This window comes from Mytilus californianus, unplaced genomic scaffold, assembly GCF_021869535.1.
Source record: "Mytilus californianus isolate M0D057914Y unplaced genomic scaffold, xbMytCali1.0.p SCAF_8, whole genome shotgun sequence".
In the NCBI taxonomy this organism is placed as follows: Eukaryota; Metazoa; Mollusca; class Bivalvia; order Mytilida; family Mytilidae; genus Mytilus; species Mytilus californianus.
The window spans coordinates 13,887,227-13,904,929 of NW_026262734.1; the positions used below are offsets into that span (position 1 = coordinate 13,887,227).

A 17,703-nucleotide genomic window follows, 5' to 3' on the forward strand; every position below is an offset into this window, starting at 1 on the left:
CAGACTAAATATAGGTATTGGTTCTATTGGCCTCGGCATCATCTGTAATAAATGTTTATTGCTGTTGTGGATGACCTTATGGACTTCTATTGCCCTGAACTTAAGACGTTTTTCATATCGACCTTTACTTTCTAATATTTCCTCCGGGATATTTGCCCAATATATTAATTACAAAACTATAGTTGTAGATTTGATTTTCCCCGTCTTCTGAATAAGATAGATATTATTGTATATGTTGTCTGTTTTACGGACATTGATCATGTTTTCTTTTCTTTCAGCCAAACTAATAGTCCCCTTGTGATCAGCAAAATTCGCGTTTTGAAGAATAAATGAGGAAAATGAAATAATCATCGCACACTTGTTAGGAATCTATCTTCGATCTATGACAACTAATAGGAAGAATTATATCAATGTATATATATGTTACTAAACGTTTATCCACCATTTAATTGGTTGTCCGGAGCTGAAACATACTGACTGATACTTGTGCGACTATATCGGTTTCTACAGAGAATATCAGATTACTATTCCCTATGCATGCCAGGCAACATCATTAACTGTCATATACTAAAACTGGTGTAAATTAGAATACTGTTGACGTTTCAAATTAAAAAATATTGGATAATATCACACTTCTCAAAGATAATTTCATGTTCATAAATTATGACTCGTGACGGATTTAATTAAAACTTCAATCTACTAACGTGTGAAGTACCCGTGGAATTATTACAGAGATATGGAGGGTGGGAGTTATCATATTTCTGTAACGAGAAGTTTCTTACCTTTGTGGATAAAATAGAAATACAAACTTTATTGAATATTCAGTCTTGAGGAGGAATTTCATCTTCTTTTAATGTTTTCGTGAAAAGATTTATTGGAAATAACATGATTAAATAAGATTTCATCGAAAACAAATTGAATAATTTTAACCACCGTTATTAGTAATTTGTATAATCTGTAAAAAAAATCATGACAGTTATAAAAGATATACTGTAAGCCGATTACAGTTTGTCATTTTAAAAGCAAAAAGGTGCAAAGCATTCTCCGCAAAATCTTAAGATGTCGATTAAATCAGAAGAGGATGAGAAATCTGCGGACATTGAATTACATACAGTTAGTCGTCAGAAACTAAGGACAGAAAATGGAAGCGTCCCGAAAGAACAAACACATTCAGACTCGGAATTGTCGAACAACAGTTTTTCACTAAAACAGAGAAAGCAAACAAGATGGACAAGTGTTCGTAACGTGATTCAAGCGACAAATATCGTAAAAAAGCCAATGAGTGCAAAGAAAAAAGGATCTCTCAGTCGACAGGATTCTTTTCTGAAAAAATTTTCTACGCGACAGCATTATAAAACTGACTCTGAAGAATCCGTAGACTCTGACGATGAGATGCCAGGAGTTGTGTATGTACATAACGATGTGACTGTATTCAAGCCGGACGGTTCGCCGATGTTCTACTGGTTACTAATAGTCACAGTGGCTGTGTTATATAATTTATGGACCTGTATAGTTAGACAGGCTTTCCGTGAATTACAATACGATCATAAGTATATGTGGATAACGTTTGATATCGTTAGTGATCTAATATACATTCTGGATATTGTCGCTCAACTCCGTACGGGATATTTAGAACAAGGATTAATGGTGCTGGATGGCGTGAAATTAGCCAAAAGATACATACGTTCTGTCTACTTCAAAATAGACATAATTACTTTATTACCGTTTGATTTTATACAATTTGCAGTCGGTTGGCAACCATTGCTGAGATTTCCACGATTTCTTAAAGTTCATAGGTCACTTCGATTTTTATATATGCTAGAGACAAGGACCGCATATCCAAATTTTGTGCGCGTTGCAAATTTAACGCATATGCTATTCCTTGGATGTCATTGGTTTGCTGCATTTTACTTTATGATATCCGAAGCTGAAGGTTTTCATAGTGAATGGTCCTATCCACAACCATCAGGAAGTCACCAGGCCTTGACCCGGAAATATTTAGCGTCTCTGTTTTGGTCTACCTTAACCTTGACTACTATTGGCGATTTACCACCACCTGAAACAAATTGGGAGTAAGTAATATACTATTTGTTTCTTATATAAGATACAATCTTAACGTCAATCAGTCAACAACCACAAAAAAAAAAAAAAAAAAAAAAAAAATATGTTAAACGTAAGAAAGAAACGGAGTATAAATGAACACAAATATTCAAGAAAAGGGAGATTAAAAATGAATAAATATTTAAGCGACCATGTAGGGAGAAAGTGTTCCAGTGGGTTCGAGGGATTGTTAAATTAGTCCCGAAATTAATATGGCACGACAAAAGCCGAAAAGTATAGCAATAAAAGAACTCAAGTAAAAACACACAAATAAATACAAATAAAACAACAGAAAAAGAAAACAACCATGACAACCTTGTTTCTTGATTTTGAATATGAAAAATTAGATGCGACAACCATCCTCTTTTGATTTTTTTACATTATGTTATCAGGAGGTTTTATCTCTGTTTCATGCAAAATTTATCATTATTCAGGGATTATTCCAAGTCATGGTGTATATTATGTTCTAACATATGCTACGGGGGCCTCTATTTACTTTGACGTATACTCCTGTGTTGTAATCACCAACACTGGACACAGATGGTCAGAGTTGAATGATTGCACAATTAAGCACATATGTATCGGTCAACATACCCGAACAAACTGAATTAAGCTTAAATAAGAATTCAATATCTTACTTCTATGTTTGGATCTATTATAACTTGTATGTGACACAGTGACATGTCAAAGATATATTCGATATGGATATCAATCTTTTATATTTATACAAAAAAGATGCACAGACCAAAACTGTGTAATAAAATATGATCTCCTTTTTAAATCTTTATATGATTTCAAATCGGATTATCTTGAAATATTTTGCATTATCAAAGTCATGTAAACAATTTTGTACATCTTTTTTCATCATAGAAATGTATCGTTTTAGTAATTGGATTATGGTGTTTCGTTAACAGTTATGTAGTTATGCTGATATAATTTCATACAATATTTTAATTATTATATCTACCTTTTTATTTTCATGTGAGAAAGGATTTAACACACAAATAACTTTTAAATTATTTTTTTTGAAGCTTTGTAATGACTACTTGTTACAGTACTGTTACAACAGGTGTTGATATTTGAGTTCATATTTCTACTGCATTTACGGTGTACTTTTTTTTTAATTGTTCATAGCTCGCTCTTAAAATGAAGAAACATCTTCTCCTTAAGGTAATTAAATACATGTATTTCATATGGGACTGCAACCTTACGTGGAGGTGTTGTTACATGTTACATATAACAACAGGAGGATATGTAATGCTTTTTAGAAGTCACTTTGTCTTAAGGTCAAGGTCCTAGATAATAAAACTGATTGTTTAAAACAATATTATTATCTAAAGTCATAGAGGAAATTAATCATATCTTAAGTAAACAAAAACGAAATATACAATCATGTTACTATTAGCTTCTTCGTTTCGTGAGAGTGTTGGGTATGTGAGCTTGCTCACTAAAGTTTTATTTATATCTTCTATTATTTTATTTCTTTTTTGTATTTGGAGAATTTGGTGTTGATGGCCATCTTTAATAGTTTCTATTTAATCTATTTTCACTGTTACTCGGGATTTATAGCTTGATATTTTGTATAGTCACGTGTAGTTTGTTGACCTATGACTTGTTTTTTGTTTGTTTGGGGTTTTTTTTGGAGGGGGGGGGGTTATTTATAGCGTTGGGTTGCTATATAATTGACGTTTATCTTTTGATTGATTTCATTGTTCGCAATGTATTCTCAATATACGAACTTGACGACTCACATTGTCTGAAACGCAAGTTGAGCAGTTCTGCAAATTTCTAACGCCTTTCTAAAAGATCCTTAAAGGCAAGGTGGATTTTCAACGCCTGTTCAACCACCTATTTTCTGTACCCAATACCTTTATTTTACATTCTTTGTGAATAGAAAATTATTTGTCATGTCACACTTAATAATTAGCATTATTTCCTTATCATAAATATTATTTTGCATATTAATATCAACTAACAAAACCGCAGACATTTGACATAACATTCTTGATTGGATAGTATAACCAAGTTTACCTGTTAGAAAAATTCTGTCTAAGTTTACCTGTTAGAAAAATTGTCTGAGTATTTAAATGTACTCTGTATTGTTTTGAATATAGCGCGTCGGTTGTAAACAAATATTGCAGCTGCAGTAATATTATACCTGTTAACTCTTACTAGTGGCTCAGTAAAACTTTTTATCTGATTGCAACATTACTGTATTCGTGGGGCAAATATCACCTGAAAGAAAAATACGCAGACAGTACTTATCCCTCTTTATTTTGCAAATTTGTTTTTCGTTTTTTTTTTCTTTGTTGCCATTGTTGTTGTATTTACTTTAAACCGAATAACAGACGAAGAAAATGAGATCATCCGACTTAAAAAAATAGGCCAATTAATGCCTCATATCAAGCACAAGTTAACCTGCAGTCTAGACATGTAGTGAATAAAATCAAAGATTATTAAAAATCTGCTGACATCACTAAATTTCTCAAAGGACACGAACAAAGAAAGCAACTAACATGATTACAGACTTTGAACTGGTCTATTAAAATGTCGCGGGTGGAAGGTGTTCTTGAAAACTCGTTCCTTCGATATTTGGAATATAAGAGGTACAATAAAATATGTTCGGAAAACGCACTCAATTTAATGACATAGTCGTAACAGACAATAACAATCAATACAGTAATACAAAATAGTGCTTTATCCAAGAACGGTCAAAGTAACTGAAAGCTGGGACATAATATAGCTGAAAGCTAACATAGTACTATCCTCTGCTGATACACACATAATTCCTTATAATTTAATTTTGAATGTAACACGTCTTCTGATTGGCTGAATGTGTTTTGTCTATCAGCTCATAGACATAATTCTGTCATATGACCGTGACGTCATCAACGCTTTTATCATGATTTACTTCTTTTTAGAATTAAATTATAAGGAATGACTGTAATATTTTTTTCTGTCTATGTAGAAATAACATAAAAAATGTGGTGCACACTGAATAACCCACGTAGCGGGTTATTTAAAAGTGTGCACCTCATTTTTTAGGTTATTTCGAATAGACAGAAACAAATATTACAGTCATTCCTTAATTAACATAGAAAATAATGATGCTTTGACTTGTAACCTAGTAGTTATCTTTCCTGATTATTTTTCGTGTTCTCTAGTATAAATCATACCGTTGTTTTTCTCTTTTAATTGTTTCACATTTTGTCCTCCCCGGCTTGTACCTTCTATAGCTCTATACACTGTATTGGTTTCATTCAATGTTTAAGGCCATATCTATTTTTTTCTTTTATTAGAATAACAATAAAAAGATCATAGAAGGGCAAAATATTATATCAGGTATTCTAAAGTTATTTAGTTTAAATTAAAGATATTTTGGTGAAATGATCGTTTAAAAGTACCTGTTTAGAATGGTTACCAATGCCAAGCAATAACAAAATAGTCTGAAAAAATTGTCTTTCAAAACTCTTACAGATTTAAATGCTGCAGATCTAAATTCCTGAACGATACTTTTAGCACAATGTTCTTTATTTTCTATCAGAAATTAAGCCAATGAACCTATCATTCTTGAATAAACAACCTGTAGGAATTTGTTGATATGCTAACTCTGCCATGACAAGAAACGTATCAGTGTTTTCGAAATTAACCCTTAGCCATCACTTAAACCACTAAGCCAATATATAACAAACTTGGATACAATAATCTGAAGTTTATTTCTTAAACATTTATATACTTTTCAATTGACCAACAAGACTGTCATTGATAAGAATGAATAGGCACGACCTCGAATAAATATAGAATATTGCACCAGAAATCATAATTATAGTTGATAATTAATAGATAACTAATTGCAACAAAACATCATGTTAAATGTATAAATCCTTTTTATTGATCACGTCTGCGATGACATGTTTGCTTACGAATGCTACCGCATTAAGTCACTATGGGCAATTTTTTAAATCCAGGCCTGCGTTTCACAAAGAATTTGCGACTGAATTTGAACGTAAGTATACCGAGTTGTTAATGACTTTCGATCAATTTTAGTCGTAAGATTGTTTGTGAAACGAGGGTCTGGTCTTGTGTCTTTGTATTCCTAAATGCTTTTCTACTTTCTTCTTTATATCTATTCCCAGCTACCAGTAAAACAACATAACATTACAAAGTCATTATTGATTGTAAACATTTGACTTCGCGTGAGTAACGGGGAATAATTGATAAAAAGGGGGAGGACTGTACAACCCATTAGCACGTTTGTGTTCTTATGAATAGCATATCTTACACTAGAAAATAGGAAGCTTTATTATCAAAATGATTATATAGATTATTTTCTATAATTCTTTGTTGTCAGATTGCTTTAAAACCCGTCAAATACAATCCAAACAATAGACTTATAATAAATCAATTCTTTAAATTTGATCTTCAAAAATTTTGAATGATGCTCTGTAGCATACGTTTTTTTACTTTTCATTCTTTTTAAGATCAAATGTAAGTCGATATTTGTTTTGTGTTTCGCCATTTCAGTAATGCATGACGCATTTATTTCACATCGCTTGCAATTTGAAGCCTCTGTATTACATAATACAACAGTTTGTTCTTAAAGAATTCATTTCTTCTTGATTATTTTTAAACTATAGTCTATACAATGCGTCTCCAAAGATAAATATAATATCAGAAGTGTCAACGTTATATAATTCAGTCTTTATTTCGTTATTGTAAGTTAACGAAGTCACTTTGTTCTCGAGTAAATTGTGTTTTTAAAAAGCCTAATGTCCATCACTTTAATTCGATGTTTTAGTTTCCGAAAAATTAATTAAGATGATAAAAAAATAGTCGATTATAATAAAATTACTCTTGATTTAAATTGGAAAACATTTTAACTAAACAATCCTGTTTTACATAAATCTGTTTTGCATACTAGTTATCCTTCATGTTGTACATGTATCTAGTTTTACCTTATCCCTCTTTATTGGAAACATATTTTTACAAAAAGCTGGTTTAAAAATTTATCTGTTTCACACATATTTGTTCATACAAAAATCCGTTCAGCAATTGTCTGTCTTTGCATTATCCGTTTGTTATCTCTTTTAACCGTATCTCATTTTCAGCTCAGCTGGCCGAAAGTCCAAGTAAGCTTTTCTCATCACTTCTCATCTCCTTCGTCGTCGCCTGTCGTCGTCTACTTTTACAAAACTCTTCTCCTCTGAAACTACTGAGCAAAATTTAACCAAACTTGGCAAAAATCATCATTGGGGTATCAAGTTTAAAAAAATATGTCCGATGACCCCGCCTACCAACCAAGATGGCCGACATGGCTAAAAATAGAACATAGGGGTTAAGTTTTGCGTATTTGTTTGAAAACTGCTATGAAAAGAGAAAATCTGACAAGGGAAAAATTGTTCAGAATGTTAAGCTCTACCAACTGTGTATTTACGTCAAAACTGCCAGACGACTTCTTGTAGAAGTTATTGCCCTTAGATGATGAATTTTACCATTTTTTTTTGCCTATTAGCTCGAAAATTATAATAGATAGATAGAAACTTTGAATAGCAAAAATTATCAGCAAGACAAGAGCTACAAATAAGTCAAAATGGCCGAAATCTTCAGTCGACTCCTTATTAGAGTGATTGCCTTATAATGACGATTTTTACATCTTCTTTGCGTTTTTGCCTTATATCTTAAAAATTATATTATATAGAAAGGAACTTTATATAGCAAAAGTGATCAGCAAGACAAGATCTACAAATAAGTCAACATGACCGAAATTGTTAGTTGACTCCTTATTGAAGTTATTGTCCTTTAATAACGATTTTCCCCATTTTTGCCTATTATCTTGAAAACTGTAATAGATAGATAGAAACTTTTAATAGCACAAATGATCAGCAAGATAATATCCATAAATAAGCCATAATGGCAGAAATCTTCAGCCGACTCATTATTGGAGTTACTGCCCTTTGATGATATTTTTTGTTTGCCTATTATCTTGAAAACTATAATAGATAAATAGAAACTTTAAACAGGAAATATTATCAGCAGGAAACGATTTACAAATATGCCAACATGACTGAAATTGTCAATTAACTCTTGCTAAAGTTATTCCCCTTTAATGATGATTTTTACTAAAAAGTGGCCATTGTTGAAGATACAGGTGAGCGACACAGGCTCTTTAGAGCCTCTAGTTCCTTGTGTGATTCAAGGGTATTGTTTTAATACATTACCTTGTTGAAACTGGTGTCTTTTTTTCTGTGTGCGTGTATGTTTGTGCTTTTTGTTTTACTGCGTTTCGTTTCGTTTTGGGTTTTCTTTTTTGGGTTTTGTTTTTTTGCTTTACTTTGTTTTGTTTTATAGTTCAACATATTTCTGTTTACAGTATCCAGATTTTCAGGTATAATGTATCTGTGTTTACCTTAATGTTATGTAACCAGTATTAATTCTATGTTAAAATTTTCTTGTTTTACAGGTACTTGTTTGTGATTGGTAGTTACCTCATTGGTGTGTTCATATTTGCTACAATTGTTGGTGAGTATATTGAATACACCAAATTTATTGCCGATGTTGAAAATTAGAAGACTAAATCATAATGAAATTGACATGGATGTATTTATCAAAAGAGTCAATCAGCTTCTACTTATTTTGACACTTTGTTGTTGTGTTGTGTTGTTAAATTACTGTGCCACGTAAGTGTGGATTGTGAGCGCCGAAACATGTTTCACCAAGTCCCATTCTATATCTTCATGACCGAGCCTGTAAATCAGTGTTTGCCGTTGGTTGCTGTCTATCATAAATATTTATTTTATGTTTTAATTGTTATAGCCGTTGGGTTTCTCTTTGAATGGTCATTCCGGGGCTTTTTATAAGCTACTATACGATATGGGTTTTGCTCAATGTTGAAGGCCATACGGTGGCCTATAATTATTAACAACTTTGTCCGTGGGTCATTAATGAATAGTTGTCTCATTGGAAAGCATACCACATGTGCTTAATATGGATGTACCGGTTTTAAACCAAGAGCCTGTATTCCCAGCGATGTTTTTGGTTATTGACTTGAATCAACCCCAAGTTCTAATAATTCTACTATCTCTTAACATTGTAAGTAGGTTTCTTTTGGTTAGGTATTTGTAAATAATATGATTTATAAAATACTATTTTTAAATTGTCAGTTGATAAATTTAGAAGTAATTAAGAAACTAAAGTTTCACTCCCTCAGGCAGACAAAGTTGACCTTAAGTGGTTTTTAGCAATCCTTTATTGTGTCTTTTTGTTATATAACATCTCACATAGTCAAGTATTTTAAACGCTCCCTATGAAGTTAAATCTAAAAAATCTCTTTGGACGCAACAAGCTTATTAAGTGTTATTTTCATTTTATAGGGATCTATTTTATCAGTTATGATGTGGTAAAGGTTAAGCCAATTGTAAAAGCTATACTGTAGTTTGTAGATGTATAGATGTTCATTCCTAAAGTCTGGTATATATAGGTGGCACTCTGATCTTTTTTTCATTTTTATGAAAAACAATATTTGGAACTAATCTCACGAATACCACCGCCTCGTTAATGTCGGTATATCGTTCTCGTCTTGACTGCGGGCGGTCGTAAGACGGCAAGTTCAATCTTTGGTTGAGTTATATAAGATTCAATAAAATTTATATTTACTAGTTTTCCGTCAATCACGTGATATTTAGAAGTTCAGTCATGTGTCCGAATAGGGTAAAATATCATCTTGTGGACAGCTTCTTTGTGAACAAAATACAAACAGAAGAAGGAAAGGCCATGTTAAAAAAAACAACAAAAAACATAAAACATTCCAAAATACAATAATTTCAAAGAAAAAAATACATATTGGAATGGGCTTACCCTTTCAAAAACGAGGCGCTTGTGTGATTTGGAAGGTACGTCGTTTTACCTGTTAACCACTTTGGTCTTCTCATGACAAATAAAAAGTCGGTTATAATTCGCATTCGGTAACAATTACGGAGAAAGGCGATACAACGTGTGGTTATAGCACAAAGAATGGTATCTTCATATTATGTAAAGTTAACAATGGGAAGATTAAAGTTAGCTCTAGTTGTAGATAATGAAAAGAAAATACAATTAAAACGATTTCAAAAGTGATGATCCAGGGGTTCTAAAAATAGATTTCAATACAATGAGTACACATATAAGCATTTTACTATCTTATTCCCGCGATCTTGACTTTAACTAAAAAAGTCAATGGTGCTTATGTCAATCTTTCATGTTGTGATAGGTTGGACCTGTAAATGGAAAATGTTTGTCTTTTCTCACGGACTTCATGGAATGAAGATGACATATTAGGTTTTTATTTTTATCTGCAACACGTTTATTCAGGAACACAGTTGTCCATACATGTACAATGTATGTCGTGATCTAACCTTCTTGATTAAATTATCTCTTCAGAAATATTCATGTTACTAACATGTGTCAATGATGTGATTTTTGAGGCCATTTTTCACTAAACATGTCAATCATCACGATTGGGATAGCATCAGATTGTCAATCTTACCACGTGACGGTACGAAAAGTTGACAGAAATGCAATCTTCAGGATTGAAATAGAACCACTTCTGACAAAACTTTAAATGTTAACTTCATTTGCTCCTTATGTATTTCTTAAACATAAAGTGTGAATTAAACTATTAGAGGACTTCTTTTTGTACACAAACTGTCTTGAAGATCCAAAATATGGATTTATTTTTACGAAACATCATCAGTGTTCATTCTTATTTTCTTCCCAAAAACTGAAACATATTAATCATAAGGATTTAACTGCACATTTTCTATTAACCATATATTTTTTTAAACAATGAGAATAACAATAATCAACTGGAACAATTGAAAATAAAACAAATTGCTTTTCATGTCGCACTTTTATATCACTGAACTATTGATAATTTAAATATCATAGAACTTTACAAACACTTAAAATTAAAATATATTGTCTTTTCTATCTCTTTAATTTAAACTTGTCATTTTGCAACAATACTGGCAAACATTGGTCCAAAGATGCCCAATTGTGCTTTTTCGTTGAGAACATAAAGTAAAATGTACTAAAAATTCTCTCAATAGTTCCTCTGTGAAAAATAGCTATAGTACACATACTTTAATTGACAAACAGAAATATGTTAATGGTATTATTGGTATTCAATTTTGATATATTTCGTGTTATTTTTTAGTCTGAAGAGTAGACTGCAATAAATAGTTTGAATGATGGCAAATTGATATCAATGACTTTTTCAGGACAAGTTGGTAATGTGATTACGAACAGGAATGCCAGTCGACTTGAATTTGAACGACTCTTGGTATGTTTTAATGAATCAGGTGATGTCGCATTGACAACTAATAACCTACAAATCTATCGTTAATTGAAAATATGTAGATGTAATTACGATTCTGGAAGGAACAAATATTTGTCGACTAGATTTATAGACGCGTTGGACTGTCAAAGGCTGATACACAGTCGATCAAAATCCAATGATATTACACAACCTTAAGGTCGCAATGTAATTTTTCTATAGCAATAATATTCTTAGATCAAACACTTATTGGCTGTCCACGATGCGATATTGATACTATTTTTTTATTTGCTAAGATGATTTTTTTTATCACTTTTGCTATGAGGAATTGACAGCGCATCTTTTTGTGGAAAACTGGAATTTACATCAATGAGAAAGACACCCCATCAACAATTCCATTAAGAAAATCAAGTACAATCAGCCATTACTAGTATGTGTTAAATCAGTGGACAAGTTAAACAAGTGTCCATTGTATATTTAAAAAATCATCCAGAGTCGAGAAAGGTTTTATTTCAACAGACACTACCAAAATAAAAAAAATAAAAAACTGCTATCATAAGAATGAAAATATTAAAATGTTATTTGGTGGTATTAAACTAGTCATTAATACTCAACACTCCCATTTTCAAGCCTTTTGAAATACTCTTGAAAACGAATAAGATAATATTTGAGGTATATGTAAAAGAGACAGCAGTCAAATGACAAAAACCTAAAATACATTTACGTCTACAGGTTTACATAAAGTCTTCAACAGTATAAAGTTTATTATATATAAAAATGCCACTATTATTGAAGTTTGATTTTAATTTTTGTTATTTTTCAATGCTATATTCATGCTGTTTAGCTGGTCGCGCGGGCGCTGAAAAGTGGGTACATTTTTCAACAGCAAAACTTACAAGAAGACGGTACTGTCCCAATTTTGTGTAATCAACTCCTCCTACAGTTTTCAACACAGATTCCTGAAACGTCAAAGAACGATTGCACATATTTTGCACCTAAAAATATAGATTTGTGTGCGGATTTTTTTGTCCATTTGTCGACATTTGGAACTGCTTTTCCAGCCAAATTTCTATAGAACGTTACCAATTTTTTTAAGCTAGACCTTTGGAACTTCACAGAAAATGTCCAAACCTATTAAGACTGTGCACCTACTGGTATGGAGTTTTTTTTTAACAATTGTTCCCATTTTCCAATTTCAAAATATTTTCATTTATTTAAATGTTCAGAGTATTTAAGACAATTCTCCTTTGTCTATAATAAAAAATCTCTGCAATCCAGCCATTTAAGTCTTTGATTCATTTTTAAGAATAAAAAAACGAAGTGATACACTAATAGATATTTAACATTTTCGTATTCCATCGAATTGCAGGACGGAGCAAAGCTTTATATGCGGATGCACAATGTACCCCCACCTGTACAGAGACGAGTTCAGCGATGGTATGACTATGTATGGACAAGGTAACTTAATAATATAACCAGCACGGTGACGGTATGATTATGTATGGACAAGGTAACATACTTTGATACTAGCCTCAAGGACGATTTCCTCAACTACGTTACTGTTACACGTTAAAGTAGAAAGGAAGTTAATAAAAATGACGGGCACCACCTAGATTTCATGTTCAAGATAACAGCTAGAAGTAAATTTATTTTCTGCTGCGCTGTTAATTAGAAAAGAATCGAAATAGTGAAAAATGAATGTCGGCCATTGGTGTATAAAAAAGCAAGAAATTTGGAGGAATTTCTTTGTGATGAGAAAAATTGTATGCAAAGTTAAGCAGGGAGTGTTCTTTATTCATTATACTTTGAAAATTGCGGAACCATAGAGTACCCTCATAAATGCAATTTTTCAATAAAAAAAAAGCTGCAGCACCATATTTATTTTGCGGATTTATACACACATAAAGGTGTTTAAAATTTAGAACCTGACAGTTTTTTCAACAGATTTTATATAGTGAAACGATCGAGGAACCCAAAAATTCTACCATTGTCGCCTTCTCAAATAGTTACTTCCCTTTAACCTACAGCTACAAACTTTTTATAAATTCTAAGCTGCGAATGAGAGTGACAATCGTGCACAAGAGATACATGTTTGTGAACGCTTATACTTTTCTCTACTAGCTAGAGGACAGTGGGTTAATATCAATTAGTTCAACAAACTTGAAAAAATCAACCGGAAAAGACTTTGAAAATTCCATTTCCTTGCGTGCGACACGTTTTTCTATTAAATCAAAACACGATCTTCTTATTTATATGTGACAAAAACTGAAAATGGCAGGTAGAAGCGTCAGTAAAAGTAAGAGTAATAATAGGAAGTTCGAATGCTTATTCATTTCAGAGGAAGAATGACTGGTTCCGATATAAACTCTCTAGGACTCTTACCGGATAAACTTAAAACAGAACTAGCAATACATGTCAACTTAGAAACACTTAAAAAGGTACGAATTAGTTAAGAAGGGTAAATTAAAATTAATGTTATTACATAACCAAACCGTTTATCACCTTTAATGTATTGATTAATATTACACAAAAAGTGATTGTTAACAGTTCTTTGATGTTTTCGATCTGTCGATTAGATGTAGGTGTGTGACTAACTTTCCCAATTCGTTTTAATGTAACAAAGCATAAAGCGGAAATATTTAAAGGTATTTTACCTGACAACACGTAAGAGGAGGATTTAAGGTTCAACATTTAAGTTAATATCATCTGAAGACATCAATTGGCTGTATATAAAGAGCCTTTTCCTAAATTATGTAATTATTCAATAAACTTTAATAACTTCTAAAAATGGATGATTTAACCTTAACAAGACACATCACACATGTTAGCATTTACCCTAGCCGCGACCCTAGCCGTGACCCTAGACGTGCAGTTGTTAGTCATCGTCTTTTAGAATTGAAATACTCTAAGCCGCATTTGCTTCTTCAATTTAGGACCTGTTTATCTAGATTTCTGCAACTGTGATGCATAGTTACACGTATACGGTTTTTATCATATCTCTTTTTGCATGAAACTATTCTTTGTCGTAGATTCCTTGTGAATCTTCTAAGCTGTAAACAAAGACAGTAATAAATGGCATATGCAAATGTAGATGCCGAAACTGGAAATTCATTTTTCATTGATGATTGTTTTCATATTTGCTGTCGTATTTATGGCACCTTAACACATTTAATTTGTCATAACTTTTCTGTAATAGTTTTTCCATAATTCAGGAACATTTGTTGAATTGTTTGGACTGACTTAACTCTACCGTTTCATAATTTTTACAAATCTATATTCAAGGAAACGGATGACTAATCCTATATTTTAAACGAACCAAATGAAAGATGGTGTGAAAATGTCTGGCTTTTTCAAATTATACCAAGCACAAGGATTAATTCTATTTTCTTTAAAATCACGAAGAGCACTCATTAGAATCGAATAAGTAATCTATTTTAATTTAATATAATTTGAATCTCGTTTCATCGTATCACTGTTCAATTGGCCGATAATAGTTTTATGCAAATTGATTGCTGCAAATAAATTGAGAGAAAGCGCCACCAATTACAAATCAATAAATATCTTTAACTTTCTAACACACTTCGTGAACTGCGTCTCAATAGTTCTTTGTGTAAATTTATCAATAAGCATATTTTGACTTCGGGCAAATTTGTTAAGTTATGAAGGGTGTGATTTTTGTTACCCAACTCTAACACGTTATGTTCCGGCTACACTATTTAGGGATAAAATTATAATGTCAGTGAGCCGTCAACAACCTCTGAAACAATAAAGATCCTTTATGTCAAGCTTATATGCAGCTCGCCAATGTGTTGTTTATTTAATATGTTTTGTTTGCATGCTTTATTCATTTAAAAGTGGGCTGTTTAGATTTTTGGTTATTCTTTGGTGTTTGATGCCATTGATATTTCGTGGTGGCTAGTTTTTATAGGTGGAATAAGCCGGAGTGCTCGAAGATAACAATCGACCTTCGACAGACAAACTGGCAATCCTACTCAATTAAGATTTGTGTCTAACGCTGCTGCCACATGCAGGGTTCAAAATCATGAACTCAGTGTTGACATGCAGGCTACGTAATACAGTAGGTACGTCACTTAGACCCCTCAGCCACTTAAGCCCCAGGGAGGTTGGGTGTGCATTTTGCTTAGATTTTAAATGTTTCGGGGATGTCTGTATTGATTCTGTTAATACCCCTTACTTACAGAATTTAAAACTACATTTAGATGCAATTAAGGATATTTAATGCAACTATCGTCGAATTAAAGAATAGGTAATTTTTGAGATGGGTTAATTTATATAAGTTTATAATTTTCACACGAGGTAACGGTAGACATTCAAAGAATATAAGATCAAAACAAAACGGCTGTAAAAAGTAAATAGTCAAATGACGGACAATGCTATGGTCAAAAGAACAAGTACGGATAGACTAACAAACTTTTGTGTTTGTTTATTCTACATTGGCTAGAGATATAGGGGAGGGTTGATATATCACAAAACATGTTTAACCCCACCGCATGTTTGCGCCTGTCCAAAGTCAGGAACCTCTGGCCTTTGTTAGTCTTGTATGTTTTTTTTTTAAATTTTGGTTCATTTATATGTTTCGGAGTTTAGTGTGACGTCCATTTTCGCTGAACTAGTATACATTATTGTTTAGAGGCCAGCTGAAGCCCACCTCCGGGTGTGGGATTTTCTCTCTGTGTTGAAGAACCATTTTTGGCTTTGTGCTGTTTTCTGCTCTTTGGTCGGGTTGATGTCTCTTTGACGCATTCCCCGTTTCCATTCTCAATTTTATTTATATACGAAACATTTCACAGAAAACTGAAAATCAAAACTTCTGTTTGTAAACTAATGGCCCTTCTTTAAATTTATAGAAACAAAGTTCACGATACCTCTCCGACGTTTGTTACATTTTCTTTATCGTGTAGTGTATAGGTCATTGCAACTTTCAGCTTTTGACAGATTAATCCCGGAAACTATGCAATCGCAATAAATTCCTTAAGTTTGAATTCAATTTTCAGATTTTGTTTGGCTAGAAATGTCCTAAGATGATGTCACTTATTGCATTTTGTTAAACGGCCCCACGATAATATATTTATTTTTATGATACAGTTTCTCTGTTTTAAAGAGTTAAAGGTTCACATCCTCCTTTTACCTAAGTGTGTTCTTGTTAGCCAAGGCTACGTTTTGAAGACCGTACTTTGACCTATAATGGTTTCATTTTTATAGATTTTGACTTGGATGGAGAGTTGTCTCATTGGCACTCATACCACATCTTCTTATATCTATATCTTGTGTATAAAATAGGGACTACATTTCCAGTGATGTACAAAAATTGTATGCAAATTTTTTTAGTTGTGTCCTTCCAATGCCACTGCACTGCTATATATATGCTAATCATGGAGTTTCCCTTTAAGATACATATAAATGAATGTGTAGATACCATTTTGTCAGCTGTGATGAATTCCGAAAGACAGAGATATTGAAATTTATCTTCATATACCACGTACTATTTTTTTACGATTATATATCATTTTATAGGTAACAATATTCAATGAGTGCCAGCCAGAGTTTCTTCATGACCTTGTCCTGAAAATGAAAGCTTACATATTTACCCCTGGTGATCTGATTTGTAGGAGAGGTGAAGTTGCAAGGGAAATGTTTATTATTGCAGACGGGGTTGTTGAAATCATCAGGTAAAATAGAATAATTAATCGAAATATTGCACATCTAAACACTTATTTCGAATCGTTTCTTCGGTTGATTTGTTTTTGGAAATAATTTATGCTTGCCTATGTAGAATCAAATTCTAGCAAGTACGTCAGAACTGCACTCTTAAATGGATATTAATTCTCATGTGAATACCGAAACAGTTGTCTAAAAACACTTCTAGATTGCGCGTAAACATCGTTTGACTTTTATTCAAATAAAGTCATTTCATATAATCAAAATTGTCTATTTGAAAAAGAAACATATAAATTTGAGTCATTAAATAACGATTTACTGAGAAATATTTTACTAATTTTTATTAGCAAGAATAAAATCAATGATGTATAATTTCTTTGTTTATAGTGAAAGTGGAAATGTATTGACACAAATGAGTACCGGAAATTTCTTTGGTGAAATAGGAATATTAAACCTAGATGGAGGTATTAACAGGTAAAATATAGAATAAGAAAATTCGAATTTTAGCTTTACTATTAGACCATAAACGATGAATATTGTAATCCAATACCAATTCAATCAGTTAACATAAAAACATATATGAAAGTATGACATTTTCAGTAAATGCTTTTAGT

At 32.2% G+C, this 17,703-nt stretch overlaps 1 protein-coding gene across 3 annotated transcripts in view; it reads left to right on the forward strand.

The window, feature by feature from the left end:
* The window catches only part of LOC127711219 (cyclic nucleotide-gated channel rod photoreceptor subunit alpha-like), a 41,752-nt gene that overhangs the window by 12,897 nt on the left and 11,152 nt on the right, over positions 1–17,703 (forward strand). For all 3 annotated transcript variants that reach the window (XM_052217190.1, XM_052217187.1, XM_052217188.1), the window contains exons 2-8: positions 279–2,072; positions 8,561–8,619; positions 11,355–11,416; positions 12,780–12,868; positions 13,749–13,848; positions 16,946–17,100; positions 17,477–17,563. In XM_052217190.1, coding sequence (XP_052073150.1) covers positions 1,060–2,072; positions 8,561–8,619; positions 11,355–11,416; positions 12,780–12,868; positions 13,749–13,848; positions 16,946–17,100; positions 17,477–17,563 — 1,565 coding nt within the window. In that variant the 5' untranslated portion in view covers positions 279–1,059. The remainder of the gene's footprint in view (positions 1–278; positions 2,073–8,560; positions 8,620–11,354; positions 11,417–12,779; positions 12,869–13,748; positions 13,849–16,945; positions 17,101–17,476; positions 17,564–17,703) is intronic.